Source organism: Eublepharis macularius, chromosome 14 (assembly GCF_028583425.1).
Source record: "Eublepharis macularius isolate TG4126 chromosome 14, MPM_Emac_v1.0, whole genome shotgun sequence".
Lineage (NCBI taxonomy): Eukaryota > Metazoa > Chordata > Lepidosauria > Squamata > Eublepharidae > Eublepharis > Eublepharis macularius.
This window is the reverse complement of record NC_072803.1, coordinates 19956426-19971121: the sequence shown is the minus strand read 5'-3', so window position 1 is coordinate 19971121 and position 14696 is coordinate 19956426. Positions and strand designations below refer to the sequence as shown.

Below are 14696 nucleotides of genomic sequence, written 5' to 3'. Positions count from 1 at the left end.
TTATTTTTTAAAGTTATTTTTTTACCAAAAATTTTACAGAAATATTTCATTGTTATCGCTGCACATTAAAGACTACAGTCCCATTTTAACTTTATGATTCCATGTTGTTACAAACACTGACCATTTCTCAATGAATTTATCTGATTTTACATTAACAACCTCAAGACTTCTACTGTGGTATATTAGTTTAGACAGCAATGCTATTTTCTAAATACTCAAAATCCAGTCATTTATACAAAGCACCACTTCTGATTCCTACTGAGAAGTGATATGCTATTGAGATGCTGTTAATAAATGATTACTGCCCCATCTGTGGTTAAGACACATTCTTTTAGATAACAGAGCAACATAGCTGTGGGTTCTTGTGGCAAACTGTACACTGTGAACTCATAAATAAGATTCAGAATTTGTTGCCAGAGAGGCTAGATAACATGACAGGCCCAAAGTAGATATATATAATCTGCTCTTCTGGAGGAACATCTTGGATAAGTGTAGACATTGGACATATACATGCCAACTTATTAGGCATTAGGTAAAGTTATTGCAAAATTTCTCTTTAAACGAGAAGACAAAAAATGTAAATGGATATTACATTTGGAGGGAGTGGTTTAATCTTTTCTTCTGGACTGTTTTCTAGACAAGGAACTATTATGCTTCCTGGGCATGGCGCAAACATACAGGCAGAATACAGAGTGCCTGTATGTTTAACTCAAAGAGGCAAAAACAGGGTTGTTTGAGATCTGAAAAAGGAACTTCATGAAGTCTGTCTACCGGTGGGTCTTAGCCATGATGGGTACATGGAATCTCCCTGTTCAGATGCAGTGTACCAGGCTCAAAAGCAGACTGCCAGGACCTGGGAAGCAACAGTGGGGGAAGTCTTTGCCTCCATGCTTTCTTTGTGGTCTTCCTAGAGGCATCTATGTGTCTACTGTGAGAAACAACAGGTTGCTGAACTAGATGGAAGTCCAATGGCACCTTAAACCTTAACAACATTTATTCCAATTGGGCTTCCCTCTTCCCCCCTCCTCTTTTGTAACTTTCTGTAAAAATAAAGGAAAAAAGGCCCATACTGGAATCAATGTATTTAGTCTTTAAAGTGCTACTGGACTTCTGTTTTGTTTTGCTACAATAAACTAACATGGCTAGTCCACTTGAACTGGATAGACTTTGGTCAAATTCAGCACGGTTCTTCTAACATTCTTATAAACTTCTTACACTCATTCCTCAGTTCCTCTCCCACCCCCCACCCATCCCATGTAGGAAATCTGCCTGGCCTGACACTTCATGCAGGGTTGGGTTTTATGTCCTTTTAATCCCCTTTATTGTTGGTTTTAGGTTTCCTTTTTAGAGGAAGGGTTCGATTGATGAATTGTCTAGGATTGGGGCAACCTTCCTTGGTAAACAGATATCTTTAGGGAGAGCTGAGTCCACATAAAACCTTGCAGAGGAGTAAATCTTTTACACTCCTTGCCTAGAACCTTTATTTATCACAGCGATATTTTAAAGCTGTAGAAGCTATAAAGTTGATTATGAATGAAATCTAGTAAAGCTTTAGTTGATTAACCAGTCTTGATTGGTGAGATGAATTATAATCAGTGGGGCTGGGAATTAAGGGAATGCCTGTCTAAGAGGCTATTTTGGGTCTGGGACATCAGTGTAGAAAGCAATCAGAGCAAAATTCTCAAAATGCAAGGCAGCTTTGAAAAAATGAATGGTAAGCTACTATAGACGTCACTATATTTAATTTTGCCAACACGCACAGTTATTTCATTGATTAATCCGTTAAAAGAGAAATGATTAATCAATTGCAATTTTTTACGATCAGTTGACAGTCAGATCATGCCTTATTGTATCATATTTGAATTTTAGCATGCCTTTCTTTTTAAAGGCTGCATAGTAATGGGAATCTGACACAGCAATGCCAAGCACGTACGCTCAGAAGTAAATCCCACTCAGATCAATGGGATTTACCCCCAAGTAGGTATGTTGAGGATCGCTGCCTCATTCTTGTAAATGAAGTTAATCATGGAGCGCTGGAAGGGCGCTTTTAGGCCATCTACACCCTCCCCCACTTCAAAGAAGGAAATTCGAAGCCGTTCCAGACAGATGGCTGCCTGGACTCCACCTGAAGACCTCCAGTGACACAGAGCTCCCACTTCAGTAACTGGTTCTGCTGTTAACAGGGACTACTAGGAAGTTTCTCCTTTGTTGAGCCAAAATCTAACCCCACCCGTCCCTGTAACTTAAGCCTATCGAATCTACTCTTGCCCTCTTTGGACATTATTAGAGAGCCAGCTTGGTGTAGAGGTTAAGAGCGGCAGGACTCTAATATGGAGAACCGGGTTTGATTCCTCACTCCTCCACTTGGAGCTGGGTGACCTTGGGTCAGTCACAGCTCTCTCAGAGCTCTCTCAGCCCCACCTACCTCACAGGGTGATTTTTATAGCAATAACAATATACTTTGTAAACCACTGAGTGGGCATTAAGTTGTCCTGAAGAGTGGTATATAAGTCGAATGTTATTATTATTATTACTATTAGAGATCAGTAAACTCCCACAGCAGTTGATGTAGAGGTTAGCACACTGGACAAGGGTCTGTGAGACTGAGGTTTGAATCCCTGCTCGGACCAGTGACCCTCCCTCTCAGCCTAACCAACCTCACAGGGTGGTTGCTGTGAGGACAAAATAGAGGAGAGAATGATGTCGCAAGCCATTTTGGGTGCACACTGAGGGTGTATAAAAGTGGTGTATAAACATCTCAAAAATAGTATTTATCAGCCACATGGGAGAACTGGGGGTGGGGAGTTCATACATTTTTTTTTTGGAAAGTCTTCAAACCATCCATCTTGACTTATTGCCAATCCCTCCCCATTAGCCCCAAACTCCCCTCCTACCCACTGGAAGTGGCTCCCAATTCTCTTCCAAGGACCGGCTATTAATGGCACGGGTACAGTTGCCAACCTCCAGGTGGGGTCTGGAGATCTCCTGGAATTACAATTGATCTCTAGACCATGGAGATCAGTTCTCTTGGAAAACATGCCTGCTTTGAAGAGTGGATTCTATGGCATTATACCCCACTGAGGTCCCTCCTCTCAACAAAGCCTGCCCTCCCCAGGCTCCACCTTCAAATCTCCTGGAATTTCCCAAGCTGCAGCTGACAACCCAAGGCAAGGATAATGATCTCATGCTCTCCCTTCCCTCCCAAGGGATGCAGCAGCAGTGGCTCTAGCAGGAAGGGAAAGTGGGAACGCAGTTTATGACACCATTCAAGGCACTATGGATGCTGGGAAATGTAGTTTTTCTCCTGTGGCTAGGGCAGGAACCACTCTCATCCTTCCCCTCTCCCTCCTGTGGTCCTTGTGAGGAGGGGGAAAGAGAGGCAGACCACTCCCTTTTCTTGAAATCCAAGCATGAGAAGAATAATAAAATTTGTAGCGAAGGCAAGCATTGCAATGCAGGAGTGTGAAGAATATAAACACGCTGCAAATGTGATGAATCTCTACTTTCCTTTACTAGAAAAGTACATAAACTTGACTGAGCGTGTATTGTCCCTTCCTGCTTCTCTCCCAAACTGAAGAATGAAGCCAATATTTAGAAGTGTCAAGCCCGTGCTAGTTTGCGTCACTTCCTGCTGCTTGCACTAAGCAGCACTGCCTTCCTTAGTGGAAGGAAAGTTCATTTTGTGCTATATTATCATGCCAGATATCTGGGGGAGACACTCTTCTAGCCCCCCAAAACAAACCCCCAAAGGTGGCCAAGATTCAACACTGTCCAGCCACCCTGCGAGCTCCCAGGCTGTGCCGGTTATTTACGGCCCTAATTACTCTCTATCGACTGGGAAGCAGCAAACGGACAAAGGGCGCTCAAGAGTTCACACACAATTGAATTTTCCAGTAACAATCAGCAGCGAAAACGCACGCAAGAGGGAGGGAGGGGGGAAAATCAATCAAAGCAAAGGAGCTGGCTTCAGACAGGAATCATCTGTCCCACCTGCCAAGCTTTCAGCATGAGCGCTTTGCCTCTCATCACTTGCGCAGGAGACTGATCACCAGCATTTCCTCCCCTCCCCGCCCCACCAAATCTCCCACGCAGCAGACAAACGGGCTTGACATCATACTCGATGACATGTGGGCGCAACTCGCAAAATCAGATAGGTCCCAGCTGCCTCCTTCCGTGGCCTTGTGCGTTGAGGTGAGACAGAAGTTGTACCTCAGTCCCCTTTTGCTCACTTGGGAGTTGCCGACATACCTGTTCCTTGTTAACGCTGCCCTGGCAGGATCGTGGGCTTGACAAGACACGCACACCGACACAAAAAGTGTCAACGTGTGACACACAAAGGCACGCATCTCCTTTGCTGTGCCAGAGGACTTTAGAATCGTGTTCCTTCTCTGTTGCCGTAGAAACCCAGCTGGCGATGCCGCAACTAAATGAGGATTTCAGGGTTACAACCTTCTTTGTCTTATTAATCTCTCCCAATTGTCTGCCACCAATGGATCAGGTGTTGTCATAAAAAAGGAGGGACTCTGTCAGGGGCAGAGGATTGCTCTCTGGGGAGAAGCTCTGGGGGAGGCATATAAGACAGTACAAAGCCTTTCATTTCCAGGTCACTAGTTCAACAAGGTAATGGTTCAACAAGGCCCACTCCGCACAAGAACAGATATGGCAGGCGCTGGTTCAGGTCAACAGACTATCCAGGCTGGGCCAGTGTCTCCCACAAGAGCCTTCAGACTGTTTTAACAGCAAAGGATACAATATATTATCTTCTTTGTTGTAACAACACACATGGAATGACATTTGGACACGCGACTCTACCATTCCACTCTGACGTTTCAAAGTGACGCTGGTCACTTCTCATGAATTCACTGGATGCATTGGGATAAGAACTGGGATGGGGGGAGGGATTTAAATCCGCTATCTTTGCTCTTGAGCTCCACATGTTCTCCTGAAGGTGTGAAAGAGCCCTTAAGAATACCAACACATTCAGGAGTTTTTTAGCAGATGAACCCTGCAAAAGGCAAGGATTGCATGTCCAAACCCTCCACATGCATGTAAGCTTTGTTGATCTGAACATGTAGGGATAAAGAGAAGAAACTGTTGTCTGAACAAGTTTCCTGGAGAGATGTCTGTGTGTGGGTTTGGGTGCATAAATGCTGAGAAGATCCATGTGTGGAGTTCTACTTTTGCAACCGGGTTATGACAAATTATGCAGATAGCCTGACCTTATCCAGCATATTCTTGTATACATGTTTACAACATCACACACACACACACAAAAACCCTTTCATCAAATTATCTTGCCAGCACCCAATGTTACCATTAAAACCAGCCTCTGGTCTCTCTGTTTTCAAAGTATTAGAGAACATTAGGAGAGATGCTCAAATTATCTTTCCTAGAGCTACTGCTGTTCCTCTCTTTTCCAAGAAATGATCTAATATCCCTTTTATAAAAACCAGTTATGTTTATCGTGCATCATTACTACTGTGATAGTCTTAATGGCCTGAAGGTACACATTTTGGGGATCTTTGTTCCAGCTGCTGCTGTCAATGCTGCAAAAAGACCACTGGTTGAAATGGAGGCAACTTTCTCTTACAGATCAATGGATTCCAAATTCAAGGGTGTGACATCTTTGTTCTTTCATTTACCAGTTGTGTCACTTTTGCTCAAGTCAATCGAGAGACACTGTGATATGCAAATGATATCTTCCTATTCTTGTGCAACACTGCATGGACTTTGTACAGAACTGGGCCTTCCAACACAATGTCTGGACAACTTGACAAAGTACATCTAATGGCACTGGATGCGATTTGCAACATTTGTTCAGTTTCCAAGGTATGATTTACCAGCCCAGGCAAGGAAAAATGCTGCCCCCGCCCCCCCATACATGACTTGTAACTTGACAACAGTTCATTAAAGAATCATTTGTTTTGACAAAGCACAGCTTGCCTGCAAGAGTGGGTGGTGAGGATGGGGTAAGGGGAACAGTTCTGAACAAATCCAACTGTCAAGGTGGGGGGGGGGGGAGAAGATCTGCCAACTCAGCTTTTCATTCCCCCTCTCCTTTCTTTCCAGTAGTTTTACTTCCAGCAATAAACAGGAAAGATTCTCTGAACCAGACTTGCCCCTTTTCATGTTTTTTCTGGCTTCTGAGTATCGCCAAGGAAACTAGTACAAAATGAAATTAGCAGCAAGAAGCAATAGAAGAAGAAGAAGAAACACCCAAGAAAGATTTGCCTCTGGTTTTGGCTGAACATTAACAAATTCCATCAGCTAATAGCCCATCAAAGCAAGGACTGTGAGTAGGAGCCTACAAAACAGCTGTGCCCATTCTCCAGTGTACAGAAATCCCAGCAGTTCTTTATGCCTCTGCTAGAAAGCAAACAGTGAAAGATGCAGGTACTTATATGGCACTGAAAAAGATCCTGCTCCCAAGACGAAGCTGGACACTGTTTGTTTATTTATTTATTTATTTATTTATTTATTTATTTATTTAATCATATTTATATTCCGCCCTCCCCGCAAGCAGGCTCAGGGCGGATAACAGCATTAAAAACATTTAAAACATTTCATTAAACATTATCATAAAACATTAAAAGCATTGTATAAAGATATTAAAAATAGCAGCACTCTTTTTTTTTTTTTATTTGCGATTACAGAAAGTGCAGCAGTGCAATTGAAACATGGCAGCAGCTTCAGAACAGTGGTGGGCAGCTCTCATAGGGAGGGGAGTAGATGTTATATCCTCCAGCCAGTGGAGGCCCAGCCTCAGCCATAAGCCTGGCGGAACAAACTCTGTCTTACAGGCCCGGCGGAAAGATAGTAGCCTTACTGTTCAGCCTTACTGAGTTAAAAGAATGCTTCACCATGTTGCAGAAGAGAAAGTAGAAGATGCAGCAAAATGTACCGAGCCAGGGCCAAAGGGTGGTGGTGGCTGGGACGACTGGGTCCTAGTGTCCAAGAAGGAACAATAGAGATTGCAAATCCCTAGCCATGAGAAAGGCCTGGTTCAGACATAACAGAAAATCAATGTTTATTTTAATTGTGGTTAGTTTGTGAAACCTGGACACAGTTCATACATGATATTTCAAATCTTGGTGTGCCTTGAGAGTTGCTGGTTTCACTATTCTTTCACCTAGCTGATATACCAACCTATACTGCAACAAGGGTGGCGACTGGCAACAAGTCAGGATGGTTGCATTCACACACTACAGATAGTTAAGACAAAGCTAGCTTCCACACAGAGGTTTAGCTCTGATTTGGCATCCCAACTGGAGCTGTTTTTTTGGGGTTTTTTTGGAGCATGCATACATTGTCCTCAATCCACTTCCTGTGTTTTCCTCCACTTTGCTATGATCTTACCCAAACCTGGCACTTGGGTTTTGAAAGACTGCACTCAAAGTATGTTTGTATGCCATATGAATGAGAAGGTATACATTTTTGCAGGTTCAACCAATATCAGCACCATTTTCTTTCAAAAGCCTCTCCCCAAACACCACTTCCCCCTCAGCCACTAGAGGAGTTTTTTTAAAAAGTGCTATATGCAATCGACATATGGCTATAGTGTATAACTCTCTATAATTCCTTAGAATTCCCAGCTTTAATTTTTTTTAAAAAATCTCTAGTCCTTTTCGTTGTGGAGATATGCCTTTCCCCTTATATCTCCAAACCAAAAGGACATACTTTATCCATAGGAAGGCGAATAGCCTGTGTCCATACCAGGGTCCCCCAACCTTTTTAAGTACTTCTGGAATTTTGGGACAGACTGGTGACAGCCACCCCAAAATGGCTGCCACAGAGGTGGAACCAAACCCAAAATGGTTGCCACAAGAGGCAGAACCAAACACAATACCCCCCCCTTCCTTTTGCCAAAGAATCAGAGAAGGGGAATAAAAAGAAATGAAGAAAGTCCCAAGTTGGGGAGGGAGTGAGAAAGAGAAGGGGTAATAAACAGGAAAGCCTGAAGGAGGAAGGGAGCCACAAGCCTGGATCCTCCAGTGGCTACAGCTGCTATTGCAGCCATGAAAACACATTCATTTGAATGAGAACATCCAATCACAATGGCTTGGACCACTTTCTGAAATGTTCGGTGAGTGCCAGGGAAAGTATCGGTAGGTGCCACACTGGGGAACCCTGGTGCAGGCAATCACATTAACCATTAATTGAAGCACGGTTTCGTGTGATGTCTGAACCAAGCCACAGTCTATTTGAGACATTTCAGAAATGGCGTTGCTTGTTTCTTAACTCTTGTTTTGATGTACTACTGAATCAACTGTACAGGCTCACATATAGTTTTGAGGTCTATGTTTCTTCTGGGTCCATGGAAACCTCTCCTTGGGCTAGAGTTACCAGGTGACTCTCGGGGATTTGCCCCCTTATCCACCAATTGCTGAGCGATCGGCGGGAGGGGGCAAACTCCCGGAGCATGCCCGCCACTGGCACACACCTCAGGAGTGCACACCGTGCGCATGCTCCCACCCCTTGTGCTGGCCACGGGAGCATCCCTGCGCTCTGATTTGGCCCCAAACCGGCCAAATCAGAGTGCGGGAGCACTCTCGTGGCCAGCATGATGAAAGTGACGTCATCATGCCACCACAGGAGTGCACGCGCGCAAGGTTAAGTTCCAGGCCCCTATCCTCCCACTGAGAGGACAGAGGGACCTGGTGGCCCTGCCTGTGGCCCCATCCACAAAATTTCTTTCCTGTCTCTTTTGCCCAGGTTTGTTTCATCTGTTATTTTTTTATGTTCACGACAATTTAATCTTCACTCATGCACACCTTAGACAGCTGCACTTTGTGAATCTGCTCCCTGATCCACGCTGGTCTAGGTAGAAAGATATTTATGCCACCACATGTAGCAACTGAGGCCTCCCGGGACTCTGAAGTCTTGTGCAGCGGACAAATCTTTGGGATTTGTGGGAGTGGGGGTTAAAGATGCCTCCCTTTCCCCCCTTCTCCATTATTACTTTCCAGATATCAGTTTAAAACAAGAGAAAAACAACTCTATTTTAGAAGAACGTTTTGGAGTTCTGCCAAGTTATTTATGTTCTTTTTGAAAAGTATTTTTGAATCTGAGGTTGTAGGTCCTGTTAGCTGTGACTTATTTTTTTTAAAAAAACATTTGGTTAGTTATGAAGGCGAGATGTTTATCTGAATAAAGCAATGACAATTATAACAATTGTGCAATAACAGAGGCAGCATTGTGTAGTGGTTAGAGTGCTGGTGGTGCCATGGAGGCTTGCTGGATGACCTTGGGCTAGTCACACACTCTCAGCCTAATCTACCTTCCAGGGTTGTTGTGAGGATGAAGTGGAGAGCCACCTTGGATCCCCCTTGGGGGATAAATGAAGTAAGTAAGATTTGCAAAGATATGAGGGGAGCAGAACCTAAACAACCACGCTTTTTTGTCAAAGATGCTCAGGTACTACTTAAATATAACAAAATGGTTACAGGATGCTCAAGTCAAACCACTCATTAAATCACAATATGCCCCGGATTCACGCCCTCCCCCTTTCGCTCTTGCATGAAGCCAGCCTGCATCTCTCTGTTTACTGGCAATCACAGTATGCTGTGATATCTGATTTCAAAAAACTGTGGTTAGTGCTTGCCCTCCAAACCAGAATGAGAAAGCATGCCATGGTTTCTCCTTCAGACTGTATGTGCTAACTGTGGTTTGCAGATTCAGATATTATGTTACATAAGAATGTAAGAGTAGCTATGCTGCATCAAAGCAATGGTCCATACAATCCGGCATTCTATTCCCAAAAGTGGCCAGTCAGATGTCACAGGATGGGCCATAAGTAAGGCCCACAGATGACAGCCCTCACCTACTGACAGCTCCTTGCATCTGTCAATCAGAGGCATCCCATCTCTGAACCAAGAAGGTCCATTTGAGTGTCATGGCTAATAGCCAACAACAAATCTATCCTCCATAAATCTGTTCAACTCCCTTTTAACTGCAAACTACTAGCCATCACCACATTTTGTGGCAGGGAGTTCCACCATTCTATTATCTATGGTGTGAGGTGACTGCTGAGTTCTAATATTACGGGCGAAGGAGAAAGTTTCTCTCTATTCTCTGCATAAGCTTGCAGAACTCTGTTACGTCACTCATCCATCACATTTTTCTAACCTAAAAAATCCCAGATGCCTCAAAGGGCAAGTGCATCACCCGCATGATCATTTTAGTTACCTTTTTCCTGCACTTTTTCCAGCTCTTAAACAACAGTAAATTGTGGTTACTGCTGAGCCGGAAACAGAGAGCAAAGCCACACACAAGAGAGAGGAACAAGGAGAGGGGAGGGGAAAGGAGGCTTGTGAACCCAAGGCTTATTTCTAATCCCTCAGATAATGATTTGGAAGATCCTGTGAACTGAGCCTGTATAGTGACCTTCTACAAAACGGGTTTGTCATTTATGCCCCACTCAACCCAAACCAGTAACAGAAAACACTCTGCCCCCTAGTTTAGGGTAGAAACCACTCCCATGACCTGCAGAGACTGAAATGAAATGAGATCATGGGACCGCAGTATTGTAGAATCACGAGCGACAGAACAACTCTAAGCGGAGCTACACCCTTCTAAATCCACCCAGTTGCACTGGGAGAAACTCTGGGATGCTGCATTTTAATAACAAAAGCAGGATATACATTCCCCGGGGGAGGTTTGCTTGGCCTTTCAGCCCCACGTCAACTGGCCCCTTCCCTCCAGCCTGCTCTTGGTGTGACTGTGAAAAACCGCTCAGTTGAGAACTCACCATCTTCCACCTCCAGCAGAGCTTTTGCCAGAATGCTTCCTGCCACACTGATGGCCTGGCACATGTAGTAGCCCGAGTCTGAGGTCTGCACATCTGCGATGGTCATCTCACCACTTGGAGAGACAGAAAAACGTCCCATGGCCTGAGGGGGCTGGCTGGGGAAAAGCAGGATCTGACCGAAAGGAAAGAGAAATGGGATTCCTGAATGCCTATCCTTTGCATGAGGCGTAACGGCTGAGCGGGGATATTTATTTGTTATTTATTCGTGATACCTTTTATGTACCCCACTGTAACTTTAAAAAGCTTTCAAAACAATTTACGGTATGAGATTAAAAGCAGTAAAATAGATTAAAACAACATCACAAGCTATAAAACAGCAACAAACAAGCAATCAATACTGCATTTACAATATGCCCTGCAGTGCCATCTGAGTTTCTACTCCTGGAACAGCTGTTTCCCAAAATGCTTTCCTTTTGAGTAACGCAGCAGCCACTATTCTATTGGGAGGGCCTGTGACTCAGTGGGAAAGCATCTGCTTAGCAGGCAGAAGGTCCCAGGTTCCATGCCCAGCATCTCCAGTTGAAAGGATCAGGTAGTAAGTGATGCGAAAGACCTCTTCCCTTGCCAGCCCGCAAAAATAGCCACACCCATTGTCTGATTCAATATAAGGCAGCTTCATGTATTTTCCACACTTCTATAGTTTCCACATGCACAGCATAGACACTGACCATTCCCACACGGCTTACCTGAACCCGGAACGCTGCGCAGCATGCTGAAAAAACCGCGGAAGATCGCGTTTTCTCTCGCGAGTTTTGAGCGATGTTGCGCAACATCGCGCAAAACTCGCGAGAGAAAACGCGATCTTCCGCGTTTTTTTCGGCATGCTGCGCAGCGTTCTGGGTTCAGGTAAGCCGTGTGGGAACGGCCACTGTGTCTGAAACTTCCCCAGAAGGAGGTGTCTCAGGTTTGCACTTTCAAACCTCTGTCTTTTCATTTTGGGAGGAGAGCGCATGACATTATTTAGTTTCCAGATTGCGAGGGAGTGACTGTCACTGGAGGGGTGGGAAAACTCCCAATGGGATGTCACGTGTATAGCATAACTAAACATGAAGAAGCTGTGGTGTGAGGGAGAAAGAGGGAGAGAACATGACGTGGGAATGCTGGTTTTGGTGGCATCTCCAGGATGGGCATATCTGCTCCTGCTCTGCTTGGGTCGCCAGGCTGGGATATATGCTCTGAGAGCAAGCCTGGTCCTGAGAATTTTGTTATCTGTAACCCACCCCCCAAAGATAATTTTAGGTGGGTAGCTGTGTTCGTCTGCAGTAGAAGGGAAAGATTTGGGTCCAGTAGCACCTTCAAGACCAACTAGACTTCCAGGGAATAAGCTTTTGAGCGTCAAAGCTTACACCCTGGAGGTCTTATTGGTTTTGAAGGTTCTACTGGACTCGAATCTTGCTCACCACCCATGTGGATTCCATCTGATAAACTCAAGATAGTGCACAACATTTCATGACTTTGATCCACTCATGGCCTTCTGAAAGCCAAAGGAAATGGAGGACGCCCTACAGAAAGCTAGGAGAATCTCCTCTCCTCTGCCACATCGAACACTGCTCTAATCCACAGCTCACACAAGAACAAAATGCTCCATCCCTCTGAAGAGGCAATCAGCAGTCACAATTATCTTGCTGGCACCTTCCATGAGTTCACTGCAGAAGGGGCAACAACAGAGAATCACATCAAAGCTAGTCTAAGGGTGGCTGTATTTGCTCCGCACAGGGACTCATTCATCCAGTGTCATGACTGCATCCTCCAGTTTTACCTTATTGAAATACACAAACACTCACAGGCAGGAAGCAGAGGGCAACGGTGAACCTACCTGGCTACCTTCCTTCTGCCAGAAGACGGCTGGCGGTGGGTTTCCTTTGGTCTCACACTGAAACGTCACAGTACGGCCTTGTGCTACAATCTGGTCCCGAGGTCGGGTCACTAACTGAGGAGGAACTGAGAGGCAAGAAGAAGCAGAAGAAAAACAAAAGACGGACAGGTTTGACCCTTGGAAAAAAAGTATCTTTTTGTAGCATATTTGAAGCTCATGCGGTGGGGGCGAGGAAACAATGGTGTGAGGGAAAAGGAACATTGAGAGACATGGCCTCCAAAAACGTTTCCATGGAAACTCAAATTTGGAATGCATTAATTGTCTTTTCACAATAACTTTTTTCCCCTGCAGCGAGTAGTGTGCGATCATGATGTGTGTGTGTATACGCTGCTCCCCCACTGCTTCCTGCTATGGCACATTCTGCAGCTCTATGTGGAAGCAGATTGTGAACACAGAAGAACATCTGAGGTGAAGCACTTCCTGCATACGAGCATATGAGCGCAGGTTTCTATGCGCAATTGAGATTCTGACTTTTACAGTTTTCCTACCATGTGTAAATTTTGTTATGTTCACAGGGCTCCTTGCAGACCTGTGTACATGTGAATGTCCACTCTGAATTCCTGAACAAGGCTCCTGTGTAGCCCGGAAGCTTGCACACTCCTGTACCAAGATCATTTTTTCATTTTTTTCTCTCTTAACCAATCTCGCTGCATTGTGGCTGCAGCAGCACCGAAGAAATATTTCCAATGCATTCACTATCTTTTAATCCAGCTTGACCCACTGGGCCTGTTGCAATGGACTTGGGAAGGGTTTTGCTGCGAAGGAGCTGTGCACCCCACTTCTGACCCCTATCTGTCCAGCTCTGCCTCACTGACAGCGGAAACACCTGCTTTTACACCATGGGCTCCCATGGGTGCAATCTAGAAGATTTTAAACAATAACAGATAGAGGCATTTACAAGGGAAGAGATAAAGGAGGGAACCGTTCAGAGCATCGGTGTGTGCGAGCCGTAACACTGGGGTGGAAATCAAACATGTTAATATGCTTCCAGACAGCTCTGGGTTTAAAACAATAATAATAAAAAGCCAGCCCATAAATACATGCAAAAGAGATCATCTTGCAATGGAAGAAGGCACAGAGTGACACAGAGGAAGACAGGGAAGGAACAAGTCCTTTAAATCAGCCACCCAGCCATAAATAATGCTGCAGATTTAAATTCCTCCCCAAACACCTCTGGCTGGTTTTTAGAACCTTTTCTTTCCTCTCCGAGCAAGACAAATGACATCGGGTTTTACAAATGCAAATCGCCCGCCTTATCTCCTCTCGGCCCTCCCCTTCCAGCCACCCAAAAGAAGGAGGGAGAGACAATACACATCTTTCTTGCAGAGCTGTAAAGTATTTATGGGGCACCAGGCGCTATAAAAAGGATCTTCAGGTGTACTATTGTGGTGCTACACGCCTGACTTTAATGAAGTTATAGATTGCTAGCTTACCCGCATGCTAATGGAGAGGGGTGTTGTGTGTGCACGGGCACACATGGCAGCTTATTAACTAGCTCTTTCCCCCAGAAACTAAATCTCCTCCAGAGCAATTTCTATGGAATGAGGGCCTGCTTATCTTTGTTATTGATTGCCACAAGAAATTGGGGGTGGGATCTGCACATATATAATTTGGAATCAAAGCCAAGTCCCACTGCCTGGGATTGAATGGACTTGCAATGGACTTCCTTTTCCAGCTTCTGAACTGGCTTAGTTAGGAAATCTTTTCAACTGTGTTTGGAACTCCTTTTCCTAGAGTTTCCAAGGAAAGATATTTATGGAGAAGGGAGCCTGGGAGATTTATGATACACAGAAAAAACACTAATCTTTTCTACACAACCCACAAAATATTTATTGAAAGTGGATCTGGTTCTGCCAACAACCCATCCATGAGCATCATTCTTTATGCGCCTACACTTGTATAAAAAAAACACCCAAGCAGCTAGCCTGCTCTCCAGTGGCACAGAGTTCCACAGGGCAGCTGCACGCTATACCAGAATAATGTTCTACCTGTTTAACTCAATTCTATGTACAG

General features: G+C 44.7%; 1 protein-coding gene across 6 annotated transcripts in view; it reads right to left on the bottom strand.

Moving 5' to 3' along the window:
• ROBO3 (roundabout guidance receptor 3) overlaps positions 1–14696 on the bottom strand; it is a 226761-nt gene that overhangs the window by 48678 nt on the left and 163387 nt on the right. For all 6 annotated transcript variants that reach the window (XM_054997456.1, XM_054997460.1, XM_054997461.1 and 3 more), the window contains 2 exons: positions 12624–12748; positions 10748–10919 (listed from right to left, as the gene is read on the bottom strand). In XM_054997456.1, coding sequence (XP_054853431.1) covers positions 10748–10919; positions 12624–12748 — 297 coding nt within the window. The remainder of the gene's footprint in view (positions 1–10747; positions 10920–12623; positions 12749–14696) is intronic.